Source organism: Panthera uncia, chromosome A2 (assembly GCF_023721935.1).
Source record: "Panthera uncia isolate 11264 chromosome A2, Puncia_PCG_1.0, whole genome shotgun sequence".
NCBI classification, from domain to species: domain Eukaryota; kingdom Metazoa; phylum Chordata; class Mammalia; order Carnivora; family Felidae; genus Panthera; species Panthera uncia.
The window spans coordinates 50,449,153-50,469,907 of NC_064816.1; the positions used below are offsets into that span (position 1 = coordinate 50,449,153).

Below are 20,755 nucleotides of genomic sequence, written 5' to 3' on the forward strand. Positions count from 1 at the left end.
TGGCGTGTGACCTGGGAATCTGCATCGTTACAGAGTTTCGCAAAGAACTTGGAAGCGTGGCCAGGCTTGGGGTTGCTGAGAAAATAGTAACAAGTCCCCACCATTTGCCAGGTGCAGGGTCCTCATTGAATAAGCAAAGAACAACCGCCCGATGAAGGACATACTATTATCATAACTCAATTTTTTAATATATTTTTAAATTTATTTTTTAACTTACATCCAAGTTAGTTAGCATATAGTGCAACAATGATTTCAGGAGTAGATTCCTTAATGCCCCTTACCCATTTAGCCCCTGCCCCCTCCCACAACCCCTCCAGTAACCCTCAGTTTGTTCTGTGTATTTAAGAGTCTCTTATGTTTTTGTCCCCCTCCCTGTTTTTATATTATTTTTGCTTCCCTTCTCTTATGTTCATCTGTTTTGTATCATAAAGTCCTCATATGAGTGAAGTCATAGGGTATTTGTCTTTCTCTGACTGATTTCACTTAGCATAATACTCTCCAGTTCCATCCACGTAGTTGCAAATGGCAAGATTTCATTCTTTTTGATTGCCGAGTAATACTCCATTGTGTGTGTTCTTTATTTATCCATTTATCCGTAGATGGACATTTGGGCTCTTTCTATACTTTGGCTATTGTTGATGGCACTGCTATAAACATTGGGGTGCATATCATAACTCAGTTTAAAAGATCAGGAGAGCAGGGCCTAGAGAGGTTAAAAAATATTCTCAAAGTCACACAGCTCAAATGTGAAAGAGGACTGTGATGATGAGAGTCTGTGCTTGTATACCGCCTTCACTCACCACCTGTACTGGGTCACCTCCCTGTTCCAGCCCATGATTAAGCCCCACCATTACATTGGTCATGGTTACTATGACCTCAGGGAATGAGAAATCTAGTTGTACCCCACGAGGCAAAGATGAGGAACACTTAATATTTCTGTCTGAATATTTGGTCTCCTCGGTTTTCTTTTCTGAGCAAGACCCATGATGAGGGCATGTGACGCAGATGCAGGTTTGACATTAGCTCAGGAGCTATGAAGACACCACATCCCCACGCACAAGTCTAGAAACAAAGGGTACTGCCCTTCCTCTAGGAGAAAGAGGGCTTATGAGAGAGCCTTCTCCAGCTCCTAGGTTGTTTGGGGTTATTTTATTTTTGTAATTTTGGGGCAACTCCAGGATCTTGCCACCCTTCTGTGCCTATCACCCCACCCCTCTCTTCTCCCAGGGTGACCTTGAGCCGCAAAACTGCTGTCCGCGTGGACCGGGGCCGACATCGCACGTCCATCTGCCAGGACCTCTGTGTCCAAACTCCGAGACATGGCGACCAATGGCAGCAAGGTGGCCGATGGGCAGATCTCCACGGAGGTCAGCGAGGCCCCTGTGGCCAATGACAAGCCCAAAACTCTGGTGGTCAAGGTGCAGAAGAAGGCAGCGGACCTTCCAGACCGGGACACGTGGAAGGGCCGCTTTGACTTCCTCATGTCCTGTGTGGGCTATGCCATCGGCCTGGGCAACGTCTGGAGATTCCCCTATCTCTGCGGCAAAAACGGAGGTGGTAGGTGCTGGCCTGGCAACCTCCCAGCCGGGGCTGGACCCCTTGGAGAGTGTCACACTTGGGCGTTTTCTGGGGCAAACTCAGGGGAAGGGGTCCCCTAAAGACTCCAAAGGGTGTACCAGGCCCCATTTCCTGTTTCTTGTCCCTTAACCAAAAGATTCCCAAAAGGACAAGTGTCCTTTGTTAACACCACCAAAAAGTTCACCTCTTCATTTTGCAAAGAACGGGGGACATAGTTTGAGCAAAGGACATCCTTGGACCTCAGTTTGGCTGTGGGTGCTGCTATTGAGGCAGAGGGTAAGGATATCATGGCCGGGACCCGAAAATGCCCTGCCGTGATGCTCCCTCTGACCGGGGCTTCTCCAAAGCCTTGGGGTCACGAGCGTCTCTCTTCTCAACCCCACAGGGGCCTTCCTGATCCCCTACTTCCTGACCCTTATCTTTGCGGGGGTCCCTCTCTTCCTGCTGGAGTGCTCCCTGGGCCAATACACATCCATCGGGGGCCTGGGGGTGTGGAAGCTGGCCCCCATGTTCAAGGGTAAGTCTGCAGAGTGGGGGGCCATGTGCTGGTGCTCCTGCCCACAGAACTATGGTGAAACCAGGCCCTTCCCGGCACTTCCATCCCCACTGGAGAGGGGGACCTGCTCGGTTCGCTTCTGAGCAGAGTGGAGCCCTCACAAGGAGCTAGGTGATAGATGGTGGCATTGACTATAATCTAGGGTGAGGGAGGTGGACAGGAGTGCCCAGTGCAGAGCCCCCCCCCCCCGACCAGCCTGCTGTCCTGTGAATTTATTTCCCTAGCCAGGGCTGGTGCAATTTTCTTTGCTTCCTTACTCAGTGCCTGACACTCAGATAGATATGTGGAGAAGCATTCTTGCCTGGCAAGCTCAGACTCCTGCCCCACCTGCAACCAGCCAGTGCTGGGCCGCAGACCCAAGTTCCCACTTGCCAGATGTGTGTGACCTTAGCTAAGTTCCTGCCTCTCTCTTAGCCTCAGTGCCTCAATAACACCTGTCTCCAAGGGCCAGTGAGCTGGTGGGCATCATGGAAAATGATAAGAATGGCACTCACTGGACAGTTATAATTTTTTTTAATGTTTATTTATTTTTGAGAGAGACAGAGACAGAATGCGAGTGGGTTAGGGGCAGAGAGAGGGAGACACAGAGTCCGAAGCAGGGTCCAGGCTCTGAGCCGGCAGCACAGAGCCTGATGCAGGGGTTAAACTCACAGACCGTGAGATCATGACCTGAGCCGAAGTCAGACGCTCAACCAACTGAGCCACCCAGGCGCCCCATGTAATTATTCTATGAAATGTCATGCTGGTGTGTCCACTCCCAGGTGTGGGCCTTGCTGCTGCTGTGTTGTCGTTCTGGCTGAACATCTACTACATCGTGATCATCTCCTGGGCCATCTACTACCTGTACAATTCCTTCACCACAGTGAGTGGACTCTTGCACCGCCCCCTCCAGAAGGAGCCAGACCCAGAGCCTGCTCTCTGTCTGCTGGGACTACCTTTCTGCTCACAGTGCTGTTCCTTGGGTGGAGGGTGTGGTTTATGTTCAGTGGTCCCTGTCTCCCTGCAAGTTGTAGCACCATGAACCAACAGCTGCTCTGGGCCAGCCACTGAGCCAGGTGCTTCATGGGGGCTAACATCTACTCCTCTTGACACCCTTCTTTTTTTTTTTTTTTAACGTTTATTTATTTTTGAGACAGAGAGAGACAGAGCATGAACGGGGGAGGGGCAGAGAGAGAGGGAGACACAGAATTGGAAGCAGGCTCCAGGCTCTGAGCCATCAGCCCAGAGCCCGACGCGGGGCTCGAACTCACGGACCGTGAGATCGTGACCTGAGCCGAAGTTGGACGCTTAACTGACTGAGCCACCCAGGCGCCCCTTGACACCCTTCTTAAGGTGGCTTTTGTTAGCTCATTTCATACAGACCCAGACTTCCTTGGTTCCAATCCTGACCCCAGGATATACCAGCTGTGCAACTTCGAGAAAGAAACTTAACCTCTCTGAGCCACAGTGCTCATTTATACAATGAAGGTAGAAAGGAAACCTGCCTCATAGAGTTGTTGTGAGGATTAAGGAGTAAATATGTGCAAAAGGCTTAGGATTATACCTCACAAAGAACAAGTACAGTAAAGTGTTCACTGTTAACATCAGTGTGCAGAGGGTCAAACAGGCGAGATCTCTTACTCAAGGTCACATAGCTAGGAAGCGGCCCCCAGATGAACACACAAGATATTGTGGTGCCGCTCAGAAAGCTGGTTTTCAAAGGGATATGATCAAGGTTCAAGTTTCAGCTCTGACACTTAGGAGCTGTGCGATCTCGAACAAGTTGCTGCCCCTCTCTGATCTCTAAAATGGGGATCTCAACATGACCTGCACCTGAGAGCTGTTGAAGAGGGGAGGCGAGGTAATGGATGGCTATGAGGAGGCTCGGGGGACTGTGAGGATGGACAAGGTACGCTGGGACCACTGTTGCCATCCCCTGGGGGCTCAGTTGTGTTTGTCCATGCCCCTGTGCCTTTGCAGACGCTGCCATGGAAACAGTGTGACAACCCCTGGAACACAGACCGTTGCTTCTCCAACTACAGTGTCGTCAACACCACCAACATGACCAGCGCCGTGGTAGAGTTCTGGGAGTAAGTGTGGGGCCATCGGTGACAGGGGTGCCTATCAGCCAGGGCCAGCAGGAGACAGAGGCACCCTCAAAAGGGTGATGGGAGCTGATGATGTGTGCAGGGCTGAGGGGGAAGCGAGGGAGAGTGAAGTCCCTTTCTCCCTCCTAGAGAGCTGGGCCATGGAAAGGGCCACTAGTTACAAACTAGGGAGAATGAATTGCTTCAGTACAGAGAATGAATTCCTGCCTTCTCTCTCCTCCTGACCAGTGGCTCCTGCCATTGGTCAAACCTAGCTAGAAGCCAGAGGACAAGGGAGCCAGCCATATAGGCATAGCAGCCAGCCTCCTGGGGCACAGAACAGAATGGACAAGGGTGAAGAGTGAGCCCCCGGAAGGGAGTAACCAGCACAGGACAAGGAGAATTGCCAGGAGAGGCCAACAAAATCCCAGCTCATCCTGAAAACCAGTCCAGTCTACTTAGAATCCCAGAGTTGTTTGGACTAAAGGCACACATGCACACACACACACACATGCACACACACACACACACACATACACGCACACATACACACACGGTACATACTGAAGGCCGTGCTGATTGTATCTTCAGGAGAGCACATCATAGATTGTGTGTTGGGATATTGATTTTACTAAAAGGGGCCTTGGGATCCAAATCTCTTTGGCATGAAGGAGGCATTTGTGTTGGGTAGCTTGAAAGGGTCTGGGAGCACTCTGGAAGTTTCCACAGCACCTTAGATAAGCTGCCAGGAGGAACTGTTCTCAGGAGGTGTCAGAACACGTGATGCTAGTCTTTGTGCAGAAATGTCCTTGGCTAGGTTGGTCTCCTTACAAATAAAATTAGATTCTTTGGCTTCTGCTTCTTTCCAGCATCTGCCACATACCCATTCCGGACTGCATTCAGCCATTTATTCAGTAAACATTTCTTGAGTGCTTACTGTGTGCAGTGTGGTTAGAGGCATGGCAAACATAAGCAAACAGGCAGTCGTAACACCAGATGAGCAAGGCTAAGAGGGGGGGATGCACGGGAGGCTAGAGGTGCCCCAAGTTGGTACCTGGACCAGCCCAGGTGAGGAGTGACATCTAAGGATGAAAACCACATAGGAAGGACAGGTGTCAGCAGGAGGAAGAGAATGCATGAAGGCTTGGAGGCAGGTGAGCGCAAGCCAGGCACAGGTGAGGGGATGGGAGTCGTCCAGGCTGATGAGCATTTGAGGGGCTTCAGGGAGGGCTGAGACTGGAGAGAAAAGTAGGGCCAGCCCAGAAGGGCCTTGCAAGGTCAGCCTGGGAGAGGCTGGGCTTCATGCTGAGGAAGTAAAGAGCTATTCACTGTAGGGTTTTAAGCAGGTGAGTGATACGATCAGATGTACCACTTAGAAGGGCCTCTGGGGCTAGAAGGGAGTGGGGACAGAGCAAAAATGAAGGTGAGGGTCTAGCTAGGAGGGCACTGCAGCCATGGTGAGCAATAAGGGTGGCCAGACTAAGGTTCCGGCAGGTCCCTTGAGCAAATAGCACACTCTCTGCCAATTAGTATAATGGACCCCACGGTCTCCAGCCAGCTCCTGGATCTCAGTGACCACAGATGTCAGCACAGTCCCAGTGGAGGATGTCATCTGTGTTCAGTCCCTGGGTACCCCCAGGTCACTCCAGCTCCCACGTGACTTTCTGCTCTCTCCACTGTTCCACCAGGCGGAATATGCATCAGATGACAGACGGGCTAGATAAGCCAGGTCAGATCCGCTGGCCTCTGGCCATCACCCTGGCCATCGCCTGGATCCTTGTGTATTTCTGTATCTGGAAGGGTGTTGGCTGGACTGGAAAGGTAAGGCCTGTGCACAGTGGGGACCAGAAGGGGACAGATCTACAAGGGGATTTCTGCTCTGGGCAAGGAGTCTGCACCTCAAGGAATCCCGTCGAACCTGGAGTGAAGCAGTTCTTTTCATCTCCCTCTGCCTTGGTTTCCTTTCCTGTAAAATGGGAATAATAACACTACCTACCTTCTGGGCAGCTCTGAGGATTACATACCACAATGCAAGTCAGACAGTTACACAGAGCCATGACAAAACACGTGGTAAACTTTGCTCAAGGACCATTGAACAAACTGTCCCCGCACATCTCCACTGAGCCAGGCCTTGTAGGGTGATCCAGAGATGAATATTCCACATCCCAGCCTTTGAGGAGCATCAGAAATGGATCAATGAATGGTTAAATACTCAGGCCCTGTTCTGGAACAGTCCTGAGTTTAGATCCCAACTTCCCTGTTTACTTGGCTAGGTGACCTTAGACAGGTCACTGCTCTGAAACTCCATTTCCTTCTTTAAAAAATGGGGCTTATCTGTTGGTTTGTCATGAAAATCAAATGGGATGATGATTTTGTAAAGCTCTCAGCTAGCGAGAGGAATTGTACTTGTTTTGTTTTTGTTATTGGCAAGGGCAGAGCAGGTCAAGCTTGGAGGGGCGGGGAGGTCCATCCTGGGGACATCTGGGGAGCTCACCAATCAAGTTAGGGGTAAGGGACTGGCCTCACTCCCATTCCTTTCTCCTTAAAGCCCCACCCCAGGAGTCCAGGGACAGAAGATGGCTCAGCCTGTCACTGGCCCTAGCCTGAAGGGAACTTAGAGGAGACCTGTCTGAGTTCTTATAGCAAGTAAGGGAGAGAAGGGATTTGAACTGAATCAGGCAAGAGCAGGGAGGTCCAGACTACCTAAGCTGATGTGAGAAAAACAGAACCTTAACAAATTCCATGCTTGGGCATGAGTGCAGGTGATGAAAAACTCACCAATTCCAGTCTGGTGGGACCTTTGGACCTACCAGTTCTCAGTTCCAAATCCAGTGTCAAAACCTCTCGAATGTGTCCTTAGACTAGGCAGTCAGGAGGAGGGCACAGGTGTCTCCCATCCCGATTTTAAGAAACAGAAGAATGTAGGGGCTAAAGGCACTGGAAGAAATAGAGCTCAGCTTGAATCTCAGGCCCCTGATTCCTAGCTGTGTGTGCTCGGGCAATCTATTTCACCTCTCTGTGCCTCAGTCTCCTCATCTGTTAAATGGATACAATAATAGTACCTTACAGGGTTGTCATAAAGACTGAGGAGAATAATCTATGCAGAATATGTAGCATATGCCTAGCCACCATATACCATATACCATGTAGACAATCCATGATATCAGTTATCTTTTGAGTGAGTCATCCAATCCATCAGTAAACACTTATTAAGCACCTAGTGTATACCTGACTCCATTCTGAACATGGAAGACAGATTAAAGTGTAAGACCTAGGCAATATATATTAAGCATGTTGTATGTCCTCTGAGTAGGCAGGTTGATTGTATCCATTTTCCAGACAGGAAAATTCTTGGTTCAGAGAGGATAAGAAATTGATCCAACGTCACACAGCTTATAGGTGCTGCAGATGTTTCAAATTCCTTTTTCCTAATTCCGAGTACAGTGGTGTTTCTAGTGGATTATGGCTGCCTTTCCTAACCCTGAAGAATCTCAGATCCATTGAGGGAAATGAAACTATGAAATACAAGGGTTATTGAATTTGAAAACTGCTCTTTCACAACAGCGGACAAAGAAGTGTAATCTCAGACAATGACATCAGTCTTTTGATTATCAATTTGGCAAAAAAAAAAACCCACATACTTTTTAATGATTATACTCAGTGCTGGCACCTTTGTGGGGAAGGTACGCTCTGAAATGCTGGACAAAGTTCGGTTTCTGGAAGGTAATTGAGCAATATGGATCACAAGCCATTGAGAAATTTATCCCTTTTTAGTCAATAATTCTACTTCTACAAAATTTTCCCAAGAGTGGTATAATAATTTTCTGGACAAGGTTTTATATATAGGGGTGTCCAATGTTGTATTAGTGACATTCATATAAAATGCATAAAAAAGTTAGTGACATTCACATAAATGGATAACAGTAGGGGAAACTTTAAAAAGGATGGTAGAGCCTTCTGAGGGACTATTCTGCATAATTAAAGATCGCATTTTTAAGAGACAATAAAGCAATTTTTAGTAAACAAAGAAATAAAGTTGTATGTACTGTGTTTTTGAATTTTAAACATGTTAAATGAAGATGCAAGTACATAATTTGAGCATCACTTCGTAAGAAAATGTGATCATATATGCAAAGCAAATTCTCAAAAGATGAACATTAAAATGTTCACCCCCATGCTTTTATGTACTAGGCATTTATTGAGTGTTTCTTATATACCATGGGCCGTTCTAGGCACTGGGAAAACAGAACTGAACAAGACAAGTCCTCTCCTTCATGTAACTTAAATTCTAGGAGCTGTTGAAGGGAAATTTGTGTGTGTGTGTGTGTGTGTGTGTGTGTGTGTGTAAAATTTTCCTGACACCATATTGTACTTGAACAATTTAGACAAAAGTCAAAAAATAAAGGAGGGGTCGAGGGAAGGAAACTCCAGGTGCTGAGCTGGTTGGTTCATACTCCAAGGAGAGGCTTCAGAAAAGTGGACAAACACAGCCAGTTAGGAATCCAGGAAGGCTTCCTGGAGGAAGATGAACTGGAAGTAAGCCCACGGCCACAGGAGATACTGATGTAGGTGAAGTGGGGGGAGGGGAAGAATGGGCGCGCTGGAGTGGGGGTGACGACCTCGTTGCCAACTCTTCTCCCAGGTGGTTTACTTCTCCGCCACCTATCCGTACATCATGCTGATCATCCTGTTCTTCCGTGGAGTTACGCTGCCCGGGGCCAAGGAGGGCATCCTCTTCTACATCACGCCCAACTTCCGCAAGCTGTCCGACTCTGAGGTGAGTGCCTTCCCAGGGCCCCGCCCCTCTGGCCGGGTGAAGGGCCCACCTGAGTCCTGAGCCACCGTTTACCAGCTTTAGGAAAAGTTCCTGTACCTCTCTATCCCTCATGGAAACCAAGATGGTTGCCAGGTAGAGCTGGTTACCACGTGTAAAAGGCCATGGGGCACTGTGGCAATGATTATAATTTTGACTAGTTTTTGATCATCCACTTATAGGTGTGGCTGGATGCGGCAACCCAGATCTTCTTCTCCTATGGACTGGGCCTGGGATCCCTGATCGCTCTCGGGAGCTATAACTCCTTCCACAACAATGTCTACAGGTGCGGGAGCCCAAGAGCCCCTTCCTTCCCGGCCACGCCTCTCTAAGGTCAAGCCTGCACGTGACCACGCCCCCGTACAGACTACACCCCCTGGCCTATCTCTACTTTCAGCTCCACTCCTCTCTAAGCCGATTCCTTTGTGGCCACTCCTTCCTCTTCCACCCCTTCCCTGGGATGGGGTGGGGGCACCTGCCCTGTGGCCCTTCTCCCAGGCATCCTTTTCTGCCCCTGCCCCTCAGCCCTCAGCCCTCCTAACCACTGCTCCTAGCTCGCCTCCTGACCAGCCCCACCCTCACTGACTCCGCCCTTTCCTCTCTGCAGGGACTCCATCATTGTCTGCTGTATCAATTCGTGCACCAGCATGTTCGCAGGATTTGTCATCTTTTCCATCGTGGGCTTCATGGCCCATGTCACCAAGAGGTCCATTGCTGATGTGGCGGCCTCAGGTTCGGGCCGCCCACTGGAGGGCACGGGCTCCTGGGGTGGGAGGGGATAACGCGCGGCATCTGTGGCCATCGTCAACATCACCAGCAGCAGCCTGGGGACAAGCCTTCGGGCAGAGGGAAGAGCCAGTACACAGGCCTGGAGACAGGGATGAGTGTGGTGTGTGGGCTCCCTGGCATTGAGCATCACTATGTGCCAGGCAGGGCACGGAGCATTTTAGTTGGAACGCCTCTCTGAAACTTTCCAACACGACGGAGTGGACACTTTTGTTATCCCATTTACTAGGTGAGGAAACTGAGGCTCATGGACCACGTTCTCCAGCTAGAAAAGTGGTGGAATTGGAATTGAACATCCACCTAGCCGATCAAGAACCCTGGGCTCTTAATCCCGTGACCATACTGGCTCTTCCAAGCACAATGCTGCCTTTTGCAGGGAGGAGACAGACTCTTTCTTGCCCCCTGGGATATAAACCTTGTTCCAACTCAGACATGCTCACCACCCTGACACAAAGTGCCTGAATCTTTGCTTTTGTCCCACTGCCAAACACGTCCTCACCAAGCAGGCTGTACCCACTCTGTTCACCACACAGTCATCAGTGCTGCAGGGTCCCAGGAGAACCCCAGGCAACCCTCACCTCCCTACTCACCCAAGAAAGCAGTGAGATGAGGGCCCCACTGTGTACACAACAGAGGCCCTGAGGCTCAGGGAGGCATCTTCTCAATCATGGAGAACTGGGCTGGTCATGTGGAAAGGAACTTTCTCCACTGATGTCATCTTCCCTCCAATGGCCAGCTCGTTTCTCTGGGACTCCCCAGCCGCCACCCCCCTTTCCTGAGCCAGACCCAGGGAGGATACAGTTTCTTTCCTTCTCCTTCTAAGGTTTCCCCTGATCTCTTGACTACCCCCTACCCAGACGCTCAAACACAATATTGATCTCTTTAAGCCTTCTCCTTCCCTGTGCTCCCCAAAGGTACCACCGTCCAGGAGCCAGGACAGCCCCAGCATCATTCTGGACCCTTCCTTCACCTTCACTCCACAAACCAGCCAATACCAGGACCTGCCCTTTCCACCTCCTCACTATCTCTCCATCGGGTCATCTCTCTGCACCCGCACTGTCCCCACTGCTGGTCAAGCCACCAAAGTCCCTCATTTCACCTCACTGGCACCCTGGCCTCCAGACATAACCCTACTCCCTCCCCTGCCCACACGCACTCTGTATCCTCATCTAGGAAAAGGGGGGCTGACGACACTCACCCAAAAGTTTACTCTGAAGATGAAATGCAATAAAACTCAGAACGTGGGTAGTGTGCTGGGTATGCTGTAGGGGCTCAGTACCTTTTTTTTGTTTTATTTTTTACCCTTCACTCCACAGGCCCTGGCTTGGCATTCCTGGCATACCCGGAGGCAGTGACCCAGCTGCCCATCTCTCCCCTCTGGGCCATCCTCTTCTTCTCAATGCTGCTGATGCTGGGCATTGACAGCCAGGTGAGGATGGCCTCCCTGGCACTTTGAAGAGCCCCCAGCCAGCTTTGTGGGTCTGGGAATAAGCAGGGAGAGGAGGCCATTGTCTCAGGCCCCCAGGAAGATGGTCAAGAGTTTCAGACCCCTAGCCTGTTCCACCACATGAGACTTCAGGGATCAGCTCATCCACTTTCCCCATTTTCCAGATGGGGAAACTGATGTCCAGAGGGAAAGGACCCCGGCGAGTTCCCTGGACTGATGTCCAGAGGGAAGGGTCACAAAGAGAGGCAGAGGCAGAATCAGGCCTGGATCCTGGGGCCCTCCTAGCCCTGCTATCCCGACATTGCCGGACCCCTTGGGTCTTGCCCCAGAGAGTCAGGCTTTGGGTGGGTTGGGGCTGGGGTCCGCTGCATGTGGCTGACCTTTGACCCCCTTGAAGTTCTGCACCGTGGAGGGCTTTATCACGGCCCTGGTGGACGAGTATCCCAGACTTCTCCGCAACCGCAGGGAGCTCTTCATTGCTGCCGTCTGCATCGTGTCCTACCTGATTGGCCTCTCTAACATCACCCAGGTGAGCTCACTGGGCACGTGGCTCTCCTCTGGTGCAGCCACTTCCAGGTCCTCTCCACCCCAACCTTGTACTATGTCACCCTTCGTCTTTTCGTTGAGCACCATCTCTGTTCCAAGCCCTGTACACACAGCAGTGGGTCAGACAGGGTCCCCGCCCTTAGGGTGGGATGGTGGGAAACACACACACTGAGTTAGAAATGATAAGACACAGCTAGAGAATACAGCCCGTACCCCAGCCAGGGGCACCCAGGACTGCTTCCTGGAGGAAGGGATACAGAGACTGTGTTTTTAAAAACTCACAAAAATTAACTGGAGAGTCGAGCTCGAGTTGAGCCTTTGACATCAATACTGTCTCTTCTTCTTGTTCCCACTTTTCTTTTTTCTATCGATATTAATGAGCACTCCTGTCTGCATTCAAGGCCCTCCTGGTCTAGTCAGAAGGCATACATATAGCTGATGAATTGTACAATAAATATAAATGACCCTAAAGCCATGAGCTCAGCCCTGTGGGTCTGCTTTATGATTGGCAAAACTACCCCTGGATTCAAATATAGCTCATTCCCAGAATATTGTTCATTTATTCCTTTATTCCTCCATAGTTGTTAAACATTCACCGTGGGCCTAGCAGGACACTGGAGATTCAACAGTTAACATGACAGACACAGTATCTGCTCTCTTGGGGCTTACACTTGGGTGGGCAAGACTGACATACAAATTAGATCATTTCAGAGAGTGTTTAGTGCCCCCCCCCCAAAAAGGGCAGTGGGACAGGGAATGACCAGTGAGAGTGGGAGGGATGCTACCTCAGACAGAGTCAGGAGAGGGCCCTCTGAGGAAGTGGCAGTTGAGCTGAAACTCAAATGATAAGGAAGAGACAGCCAGGGGAAGATCGAGCTGGGGGAATAAAGCATAGCAGGTGCTAAGGTCCTGAGGTGGGCATGGGCTTGGTAAGTTTGAGGAGCAGAGGGAGTGAGGGGACAGATGTTGGGGATGCAGAACCACATCATGCAGGACCTTGCTGTCCAAAGCCATTTGTATTTTGTATTGTACTGCATTGCATTGCAATGTATTGTATTGTATTGTATTGTATTGTATTGTATTGTATTTTAATCTCTCAACTTTTGATGTGTTATATTTATGTCTTGTGTAATCCATGGAAGTTTTTAAGCAGGGAAGAGGCACAACTGATTTAACTTTGTGGAGAGCTGGCTCTAATGACCAGCTCCTCTCTCAGTCCTCCAGCATTCCCAGGAATGGGATGTTTTTCTTCCCCAGACATTTTCTTCCCAATTCCCAGGGAGGCAGTGATCACCTCCTCTCACAGTCACTGGGCCCTCGATGCTTCTTTCAATCTTCCCTTAAGCCTTCTCCCTGCAGCATCGTCTAACACTTACCTGGCCAGACTGCAAAGGCCATGTGGTCTGTGAACTGTGTGTCCTGGGCACTGGCCGGAAGTGGACCCCCTCTTACTACTTTTCCTCTTTTAGGGAGGCATTTATGTCTTCAAACTGTTTGATTACTACTCTGCCAGCGGCATGAGCCTACTCTTCCTTGTGTTCTTCGAATGTGTCTCCATTTCCTGGTTTTATGGTGAGTGTCGACTCCTTCCTCCTACCCTCCCTCATTCATTCATTCAGTCAGTCATTCCTTTCTTCAGTTATCATTCAACAAAGACAACTTGAACACCAAGCCCTTTCTATACATTAGTTTACAACTGACCCTTGAACAACCCGGGTTGAAACGGCACAGTCTGCTTATTCTGCATGTAAATATAGTGCAGTGTTTTTTCTGATACTTTTTTCAGTATAGTACGGTGCTATAAATGTATTTTCTCTTCCTTCAGATTTTCTTAATCACATTTGTTTTCTCTAGCTTACTTCATTGTAAAAACACGGTACATAATGCATAGAACATACCAAATGTGTATTAGTCAACTGTTATTGGTAAGGCTTCTACTCAGCAGTAAGTTATTGGTGGTTATGTTTGTGGAGAGTCAGAAGTTATATGCAGATTTTTGGCTGCATGTTGGAGGATCAGCGCCCCTGGCTGCTACATTGCTCAAAGGTCAACTGTCGTTAGTCCTTACAACAATCTGATGAAGTTAGCACAGGAGATTCTATGCTTAGAAGATGGTATAAGACCGGTTAAATACATTCGTCGGAAATGGGAGCCAAAGTTTCTTCATAAATTTTGGGATAAGAGCATTTGAGATTTTATCTAGAAAAGTAAAACCAGGGGTTCCTGGGTGGTTCGGTTTGTTAGGCGTCTGATTCTTGATCTCAGCTCAGGTCTTGATCTCAGGGTCGTGAATTCAAAGCCCCACGTTGGGCTCCACATTGGGCATGAAGCCTACTTAAAACAAACAAACTACAAAAAAAAGTTCTGAAGTTAAATATGTAACAAAAATGGGGCTATAATTAAAGGTATGCACTACCTTAGAACAAAGAATGGAGTAAACAGTGATTTTATGTGTGTGTGTTTTTTTTTTATGGCCTAAGTTTCCAGACCCCGCTACGTGATAGTCCAAAGTAATCCTCCCCTGCACTTTGATTATCACAGCAAGACGATTTTGAACTGTTTTCCTGGGTCCCTCTTAGTCCTTGATAGCCACTGTTCCTTCTTCACCTCCTCCTCCTCCTTGTCATCTCCCGCCTCACTCCCAACTGGCCTAATGCTGTCAGATCCTCACTGGTCAGTGGCTCTGCTTAGAATTCGGGCAATGCCCAACGTCAGTCTTGGGAACTTCATGACACCTGTGATTTTCTGCCAGCTTTGAGGTTCTTCTTTGCAGTCTGTCCCCGGTTGCTTATAGCATCAGATCATCAGGGGAAAACGCCCTGTCCAGCAGAGCCTTGAAGAAATGTCTAGGCTAGCTGTTGGGTGGGAGGGACATTGAGAGAGGCGGGGACATCTTTATGAGCATATCCTTTTGTTGGTGGGTATTTTCATGTGAAGGTGCCTGGCTTTCCCACACAACCCACATGCTGGGGGGTTTGGTTATTGAATGCTTAGATCGCGAGGACCCCAGGGAGCATTAGCCCCCTGTTACAGACAAAGAAGCGGAAGCTCCGAGAGGTCAGGTGACTTACCCGTGGTCATACTGCAAGAAAGTGGCAGATTGGGGCTTCGAGCTCATTCATCCCTGCTGCTCTTGCTCCAAATGTCACAGGTGTCAACCGATTCTATGACAACATCCAAGAGATGGTTGGCTCCAGGCCCTGCATCTGGTGGAAACTCTGCTGGTCCTTCTTCACCCCAATCATTGTAGCGGTAAGGACAAGGCTTGACCAGCCCTGTTAGCGTGAGGCCAGACCAGGCCCTGGGGCCACTCAGGTCCAGAGAGAAACTTCTGGAAGCAAAGGCGCCCATTCCGTAATAATACTACTGCCTCCCGTTTGCTGAGCATCTGCTTTGTGCCCTGCATAGTACCGTGGTACGTTACATGGTACATTACACCATCCTCACAAACCTCGGCAAAATAGGCATTCTTGTGCCTGCTTTACCGCTGAGGGACCCAGGCTCAGCCTGCCAGCATCACCCAGCTAGTTGGTACTGCGTTCAAAACAGGCGGGCCCGATTCTGAAGCTCAAACCAAGGGAGGCCTCTTATTCTCAGCATCCTTCATTGCCTTAGGCAGGAGGAAGCTGAGGCATGAGCAGGCCTAGGAGGGCTGCACCAGTCCTTGGGGTGGGGGCTAGGCCACTCTGTATGTTGTGTCCTGCACAAAGACACTGGGCTGATGCACGACCAGAGGCTGATTTCCAGTCCTCATTCTGCTTGCCAAGCTGCTTATCTTGGAGGAAGGGTCCTCCCAGAGAGGGCACCAACTTCAAACTGGTCCTCCCGGAAGGACTGCCATTTTCTGCTGGTTCTCACAGAGAGGGAACCTTTGGCTATTGGTCCTTCCCGAAGTGGGTGCCTTTTTCTATTCTATACAAAGATGTCTTATGTACCAGCAGTGGCCTTGGGTGCAGGATTCCCAAGATACTGGGCCCTTATGAGGGTCAACCTCATGGCGAAGGAGGTGGTCAGTGGACCTATCAGCTTCAGGGTCTAGAAAGAGGCCTCGATTGTCCAATCTGGGTGACTGACTGTGCGCCATCCCCTCTCCTCCACCCTCCCCAGGGCGTGTTCATTTTCAGCGCTGTGCAGATGACTCCTCTCACCATGGGGAACTACGTTTTCCCCAAGTGGGGCCAGGGCGTGGGCTGGCTTATGGCTCTGTCTTCCATGGTCCTCATCCCTGGTTACATGGCCTACATGTTCCTCACCTTAAAGGGCTCTCTGAAGCAGGTAAGCCCCTTCTACACCCTTTAGATTGCTAGTCCCCTTACCCTGCTGTGCTGGGCACAGCCCCCTACCCTTGCGGAGCTCACAGTCTAGTTAGGATACAGACAGGCCAATATCCAATGACAATAGGGTGTTAGAAGTGCCATGATTTGGGTAAATCAAGGAGGTAGGTTAGCCCTGCCTGGGCTGGGGAGGGTTAAGAAAGGCTTCTTGAAAGAGGAGATAGCTAAGAAGGTGTCTAAGGATGAGCCAGCGGTAAAAGTAGAAGCACAGAAAGAATGTTTCTAGAAGGGGATGGAAAGGAAGCATTTGCAAAGGCCTAGGGGTATAAACTGCATATGGTGAACTGAAGGCAGAGCACTGTGACTGAATGGTAGAGAGGGGTGCAGAGGGGATGATAAGAGATGAGGTTGGGCATGTAAGAAGGTCGGGCTCATGAAGGGCTTTGAAAATTAGGACAAGAACTTTGGACTTTCTCCTGAGGGCAGAGGGGAGCCTCAAAGGTTTGAAACAGGTGAAGGGTAGGGTCGGATGTATTGAGGGCTTACTCTAGACCTCTTTTGTGGGCTTGATAAAGACAAAACGTGGTCTTACCCTTGAGGAAAGATAATGTAAAGCATGCTGCCCTCAGCAGGGGCCTGCTAGCACATTCTAGGCCCATACCAGCTCTTTGTTAAATTATATGGACTTCTCAAGTGAAACAAGGCCATGTTGCAAGTAACTGCACGCTGAGATTTCACTGAGGAGAAGTGGATAATCAGAATGTGGAGGGCCTGGGATCAGTGGTTCTCAACCTTATTTCTACTAAGATGGACCTTCCAGACCAATCAGAGCCAGAAGAGGGAGCTCTATGGTCTGCGGCCTAAGGAGGACAAGGTGGAGGCTTGTGCGTAGCCCCTGGGCCAGGCTCCTCCTTTCACAGATGGAGAAACTGAGATCAGGTGGGATAAAATACTTCCCCACCCCTTGCAGTAAGTCATTAAGTCATTAGAGGAGCTGAGGCTTACAGCCCCTTCTTCCAACTCCAGGCCCAATGCTTTCATTTTCCACAATCCTCTGCTGAGTGCCCAAAGGCGGCCAGGTCTTGGAGTGGCAGAGAGGCAAAGGCAGTGCATTTGAGGAGGGGAGCTCAGCCTGTGCAAAGGCCCAGAGGTGGGCATCTCTGAAGACAGTGCATTATCTGAAGGGACAGGATTTCAGGGAATATGTGTAGAGAAGGTAGTGGGACATCCATTCAGGAAATACGTATTGAACCCCTACTATGTGACAGTATTATCAGTGCTAGAGACTCATTTTGCCGTGAGAAAAATAGGCAAAAATCCCACCCTCCTGGGGCTTACATTCTAGTAGAGGAAGACCAACAATTAACAAAATAAAAACGTGTTAGATAAGGATGAGTACTGTGGAGAAAAATAAAGTAGAAAGGGGTTTTAGGGAGTGCTGAGCAAGGCCTTGCTGAGAAGGTAACACTGAGCCAAGACCTAAGGAGGTAGAGATTGAGCTAATTATCTGAGAGGAAGGATGTACCAGACAGGGCGAGTGCAAAGGCCCTGAGGCAGGTGTATGTTTGGCGTGCCTGAGGAGCAGTGAGGAGACCAGTGTGGCTGGAGTGGAGTAAGTGGTGGGGAGGGCAGGAGCGGCAGGGAGAGGGCCAGCGGGGAGCTATTACAATAACCCAAATGTGACAGATGCCACTCGGCCCGGGTAGGAACATGGGAGAGTATGGAGGATGTGGGGGTGAGGCTGGAGTCTGGGGGGGCACTCTGAAGGCAGAACAGGCAGGCAGGACAGACCTGAAAGGGGGGTGGGGGAAGGGAGCGGCCGGTCTTCCTCCCCCCACAGCCCAAATTCTCCCCGGCGCCCGCAGCGCATCCAGGTCATGATCCAGCCCAGCGAAGACATCGTCCGCCCCGAGAACGGCCCGGAGCAGCCCCAGGCCAGCGGCTCAGCCAGCAAAGAGGCCTACATCTAGGGGCGTCTGGCGGCTCCCCGACCCGACACTCTCACCCCCCGACCTGGCTGAACGTGACCACCGCTTGCTGTCTGAAGATACCGTCTGTCTCAACCTACCTCGAGTGACGGCGAGTCCAGACATCATCACCATGCAGAGAGAGGGGAGGTGGGGGACAGTCACACCCCCGGTGGGCCCCGCCAGGGGCAGAGATACCCCACGGCTCCAGCACCTGTAGGCTGGTGACCTTTTTAATCCAGGCCCCATAAGCATCAAGCAATCAGCCTTTGTGACTGTGTGATAAATCCTTTTCATCCTGCCTGAGAGTGTGGTGTGGTGTGGCCACACACCTCGAGGCTTTTAGTCATGTTCCTGACTGTTCTCTTACTGCCGAAACCCACGACTCTTATCTCGGACTTCGCAGGAGTTCGGTTCCGTCAGAACGCTGCTCTGTACACACGAAAAGGGCATTTCGTATAATGGGGATTTCCAGGGAGAGCTCACTTGTACGAAGCAGGGAGCCGGCAGAGCTCTTACTTTCATTTTTTTGTTTATCCTTCCCGAGGCAGCTGGACAAAACACCCCCCCCCCCCCCACCGAGGACCTCCATCCTTGTTCCCTGAGCTGCATCTCCAGCAATCTGTGGAGCGTCCTTCCCTGTCCCCTTCCCGCCAGGCCATTCTGATTGCACCTGGCCCAACAGCCATCATTCCAGACCGCCCAGCTCTCCCTCGCTCCCTCCTTGGAAAACTGCCACAAGCACAATTGATTTTTTTATCGCCATTCTGGGGGCCTGAGGTCCCTCTGGGGAAATTCCCTAATCAGGAGCCCCAGTTTCTCTGAGGCTGCCCCATTTTATGGAACGCAGATCAGGTGCGGAGGAAATCAAGGCGAAGGTTCGTCTGTCCTTGAGTCAAAATGGATGCGGTTCTCTTTCTGGCTCCCCTTTCTGCTGTGTCCTCACTGCCGCCCCTAGTCAAAATGCTGCCTTCTTCATTCATATTCCTCAGCGGGAATCCCCTCACTGCCAGGAAAATCTCCCCAGCCCACTAACTGAGGAGCTAGTGTTAACCCCGACCACCCCCACCCCCCCAAAGTGCTTCCAAGATTAAACTACTTCGTCGAGAAGTACTATTTGTTTCTTTCCGGAACTGGGCTCCGTGGTGGTGGTGGTGGTGCTGGTGCTGGTGGACAGCAAATCTGGCAAAGACACTTTCTTGCAAGTTCCGGTGACTCAGCGTTTCTCATTTGCCAGGAAGATGGGTTCCCATGTAGCAAACTGTATGTTGTGCCCCGTAGCTCCTTAGCTAGTTAGCTCACAAATCGTGTTTTACGACTAATCCTTAATAATTATGGTGAATTAACTGTGACCGTGGGTTTTTTAATCTCTTGTCATTCTCATCCGACAGTGACCAGCATACCAATTCTCGCAATAAGGTATGACCCTCAGAATATTAAGCACATCCTTGTAGAGAAAACAAAAAGTACGTGTACACGTAGAAAGGCACACACCTATACGTTCATCCTCGCGCGTGGTATATAGGGTCTTACTTGGTAACGTGTAGGGAATCTCAGACCTTTTCCTGAGGTCATCTGTAAAATAGTCTCATTGCTAAGGCATCCCACATGCCAACTGGTGAATCCATGATCAAGATGCTTACGTGTTGTTACATTGTAGGGTTTAGGATGAAAGGAACCCTTCACTGTGTCTCATGGTCCCACCTCCCCAGCCTGTGTGAATTCCTTTAGAATAAGGGCAGGAAGACTTCTGACATTCTCTTTGTCCTTCAATGTGAAACTAAGACCAAGTCTTTCCAAGATAAATGCAGTGTACTTAATGTTTGTAAGCAAATCTAATTGAGATGTTTGGCAAGAAATCCCCTAACTGATTTCCATCCAAACCTACTTATATAGCACAATATTCCGTGTCGTACAATTTCTGTGAGAACTGTGAATATGTGTACCTTTTTTTAGTATTTGCCCTGGGGGAGAAGATATTGTATTATCATATATGCTTTTTTTGCAATAAGGATTTATTCTCAGAACATCAAGTAAATCTATCTCTATATAAAAAAAATATATGTAATATATACATATTCAAACTATATACAGAGCCTGTTTTAAAAAAAAAATTACACTATTATTTAGAAAAATTATCTGTTCTATGGACCAAATGTAAAATATTTATAAATGAAGATGCATTTTAAATGTCTATAAATGGTGTCATAACTAGAGCACGGGCGTTATGTACGTTTCTAAGAATTTAGAGGAAAAATAATAAAGGTTCTATGATATACGATGGCAGACCTTCAGTTCTTTGGATTGCGGATACAAGAGCCTCGTTCACTGGAACAGCAACACATACACACAAAACTGCTTTTTTCCCCAACAGGGAGAGAGATGTGGGCTCAAAACTCCGGAAAGATACAGCTGGGCTTCCCAAAACCCTGGAATGAGTGAATAAAAAGTGACTCTGAGCTACGTAAGGGAGGTTTTTTCACTCATAAGCAGGGCTCTGAAAGGCCACAACTCTCTGTTAAACTGCAAGCTGCCTCCCACCCAGAAGGAAGACAGCAGGGCTCTAGGAAACACTCAGCACCCCATCATATGCTTCCTTACTTGAGTCACTTCTTCATACGAGCCAACTGCTCGCCCTGAAAATGATGGCATGGAAGGGAAGGGAAAGATACGGCACCCCATTCTTTCCCCGATCAGAAAGCAGAAGTTGGGGGTATGGGCG

At 49.6% G+C, this 20,755-nt stretch overlaps 1 protein-coding gene across 1 annotated transcript; it reads left to right on the forward strand.

The window, feature by feature from the left end:
* The first annotated feature begins 1,181 nt into the window (after positions 1 to 1,181).
* On the forward strand, positions 1,182 to 20,306 carry SLC6A1 (solute carrier family 6 member 1). Its single transcript, XM_049641008.1, has 14 exons — positions 1,182 to 1,557; positions 1,964 to 2,095; positions 2,896 to 2,996; positions 4,094 to 4,203; positions 5,889 to 6,021; positions 8,843 to 8,977; positions 9,196 to 9,299; positions 9,621 to 9,745; positions 11,116 to 11,228; positions 11,644 to 11,775; positions 13,262 to 13,364; positions 14,944 to 15,044; positions 15,900 to 16,067; positions 17,932 to 20,306. Exons 1-14 carry the CDS (start codon positions 1,320 to 1,322, stop codon positions 18,034 to 18,036), a joined length of 1,800 nt encoding a protein of 599 aa, XP_049496965.1. The 5' UTR covers positions 1,182 to 1,319; the 3' UTR covers positions 18,037 to 20,306.
* The last annotated feature ends 449 nt before the right edge of the window (positions 20,307 to 20,755 follow it).

Excerpts from the sequence above, each read along its gene's own strand:
- SLC6A1 (XM_049641008.1), top strand. The coding sequence starts at position 1,320 with ATGGCGACCAATGGCAGCAAGGTGGCCGATGGGCAGATCTCCACGGAG. Across the intron at positions 2,997-4,093 it reads TGTACAATTCCTTCACCACA|ACGCTGCCATGGAAACAGTG; the intron begins GTGAGTGGACTC and ends GTGCCTTTGCAG. Across the intron at positions 9,300-9,620 it reads TTCCACAACAATGTCTACAG|GGACTCCATCATTGTCTGCT; the intron begins GTGCGGGAGCCC and ends TCCTCTCTGCAG.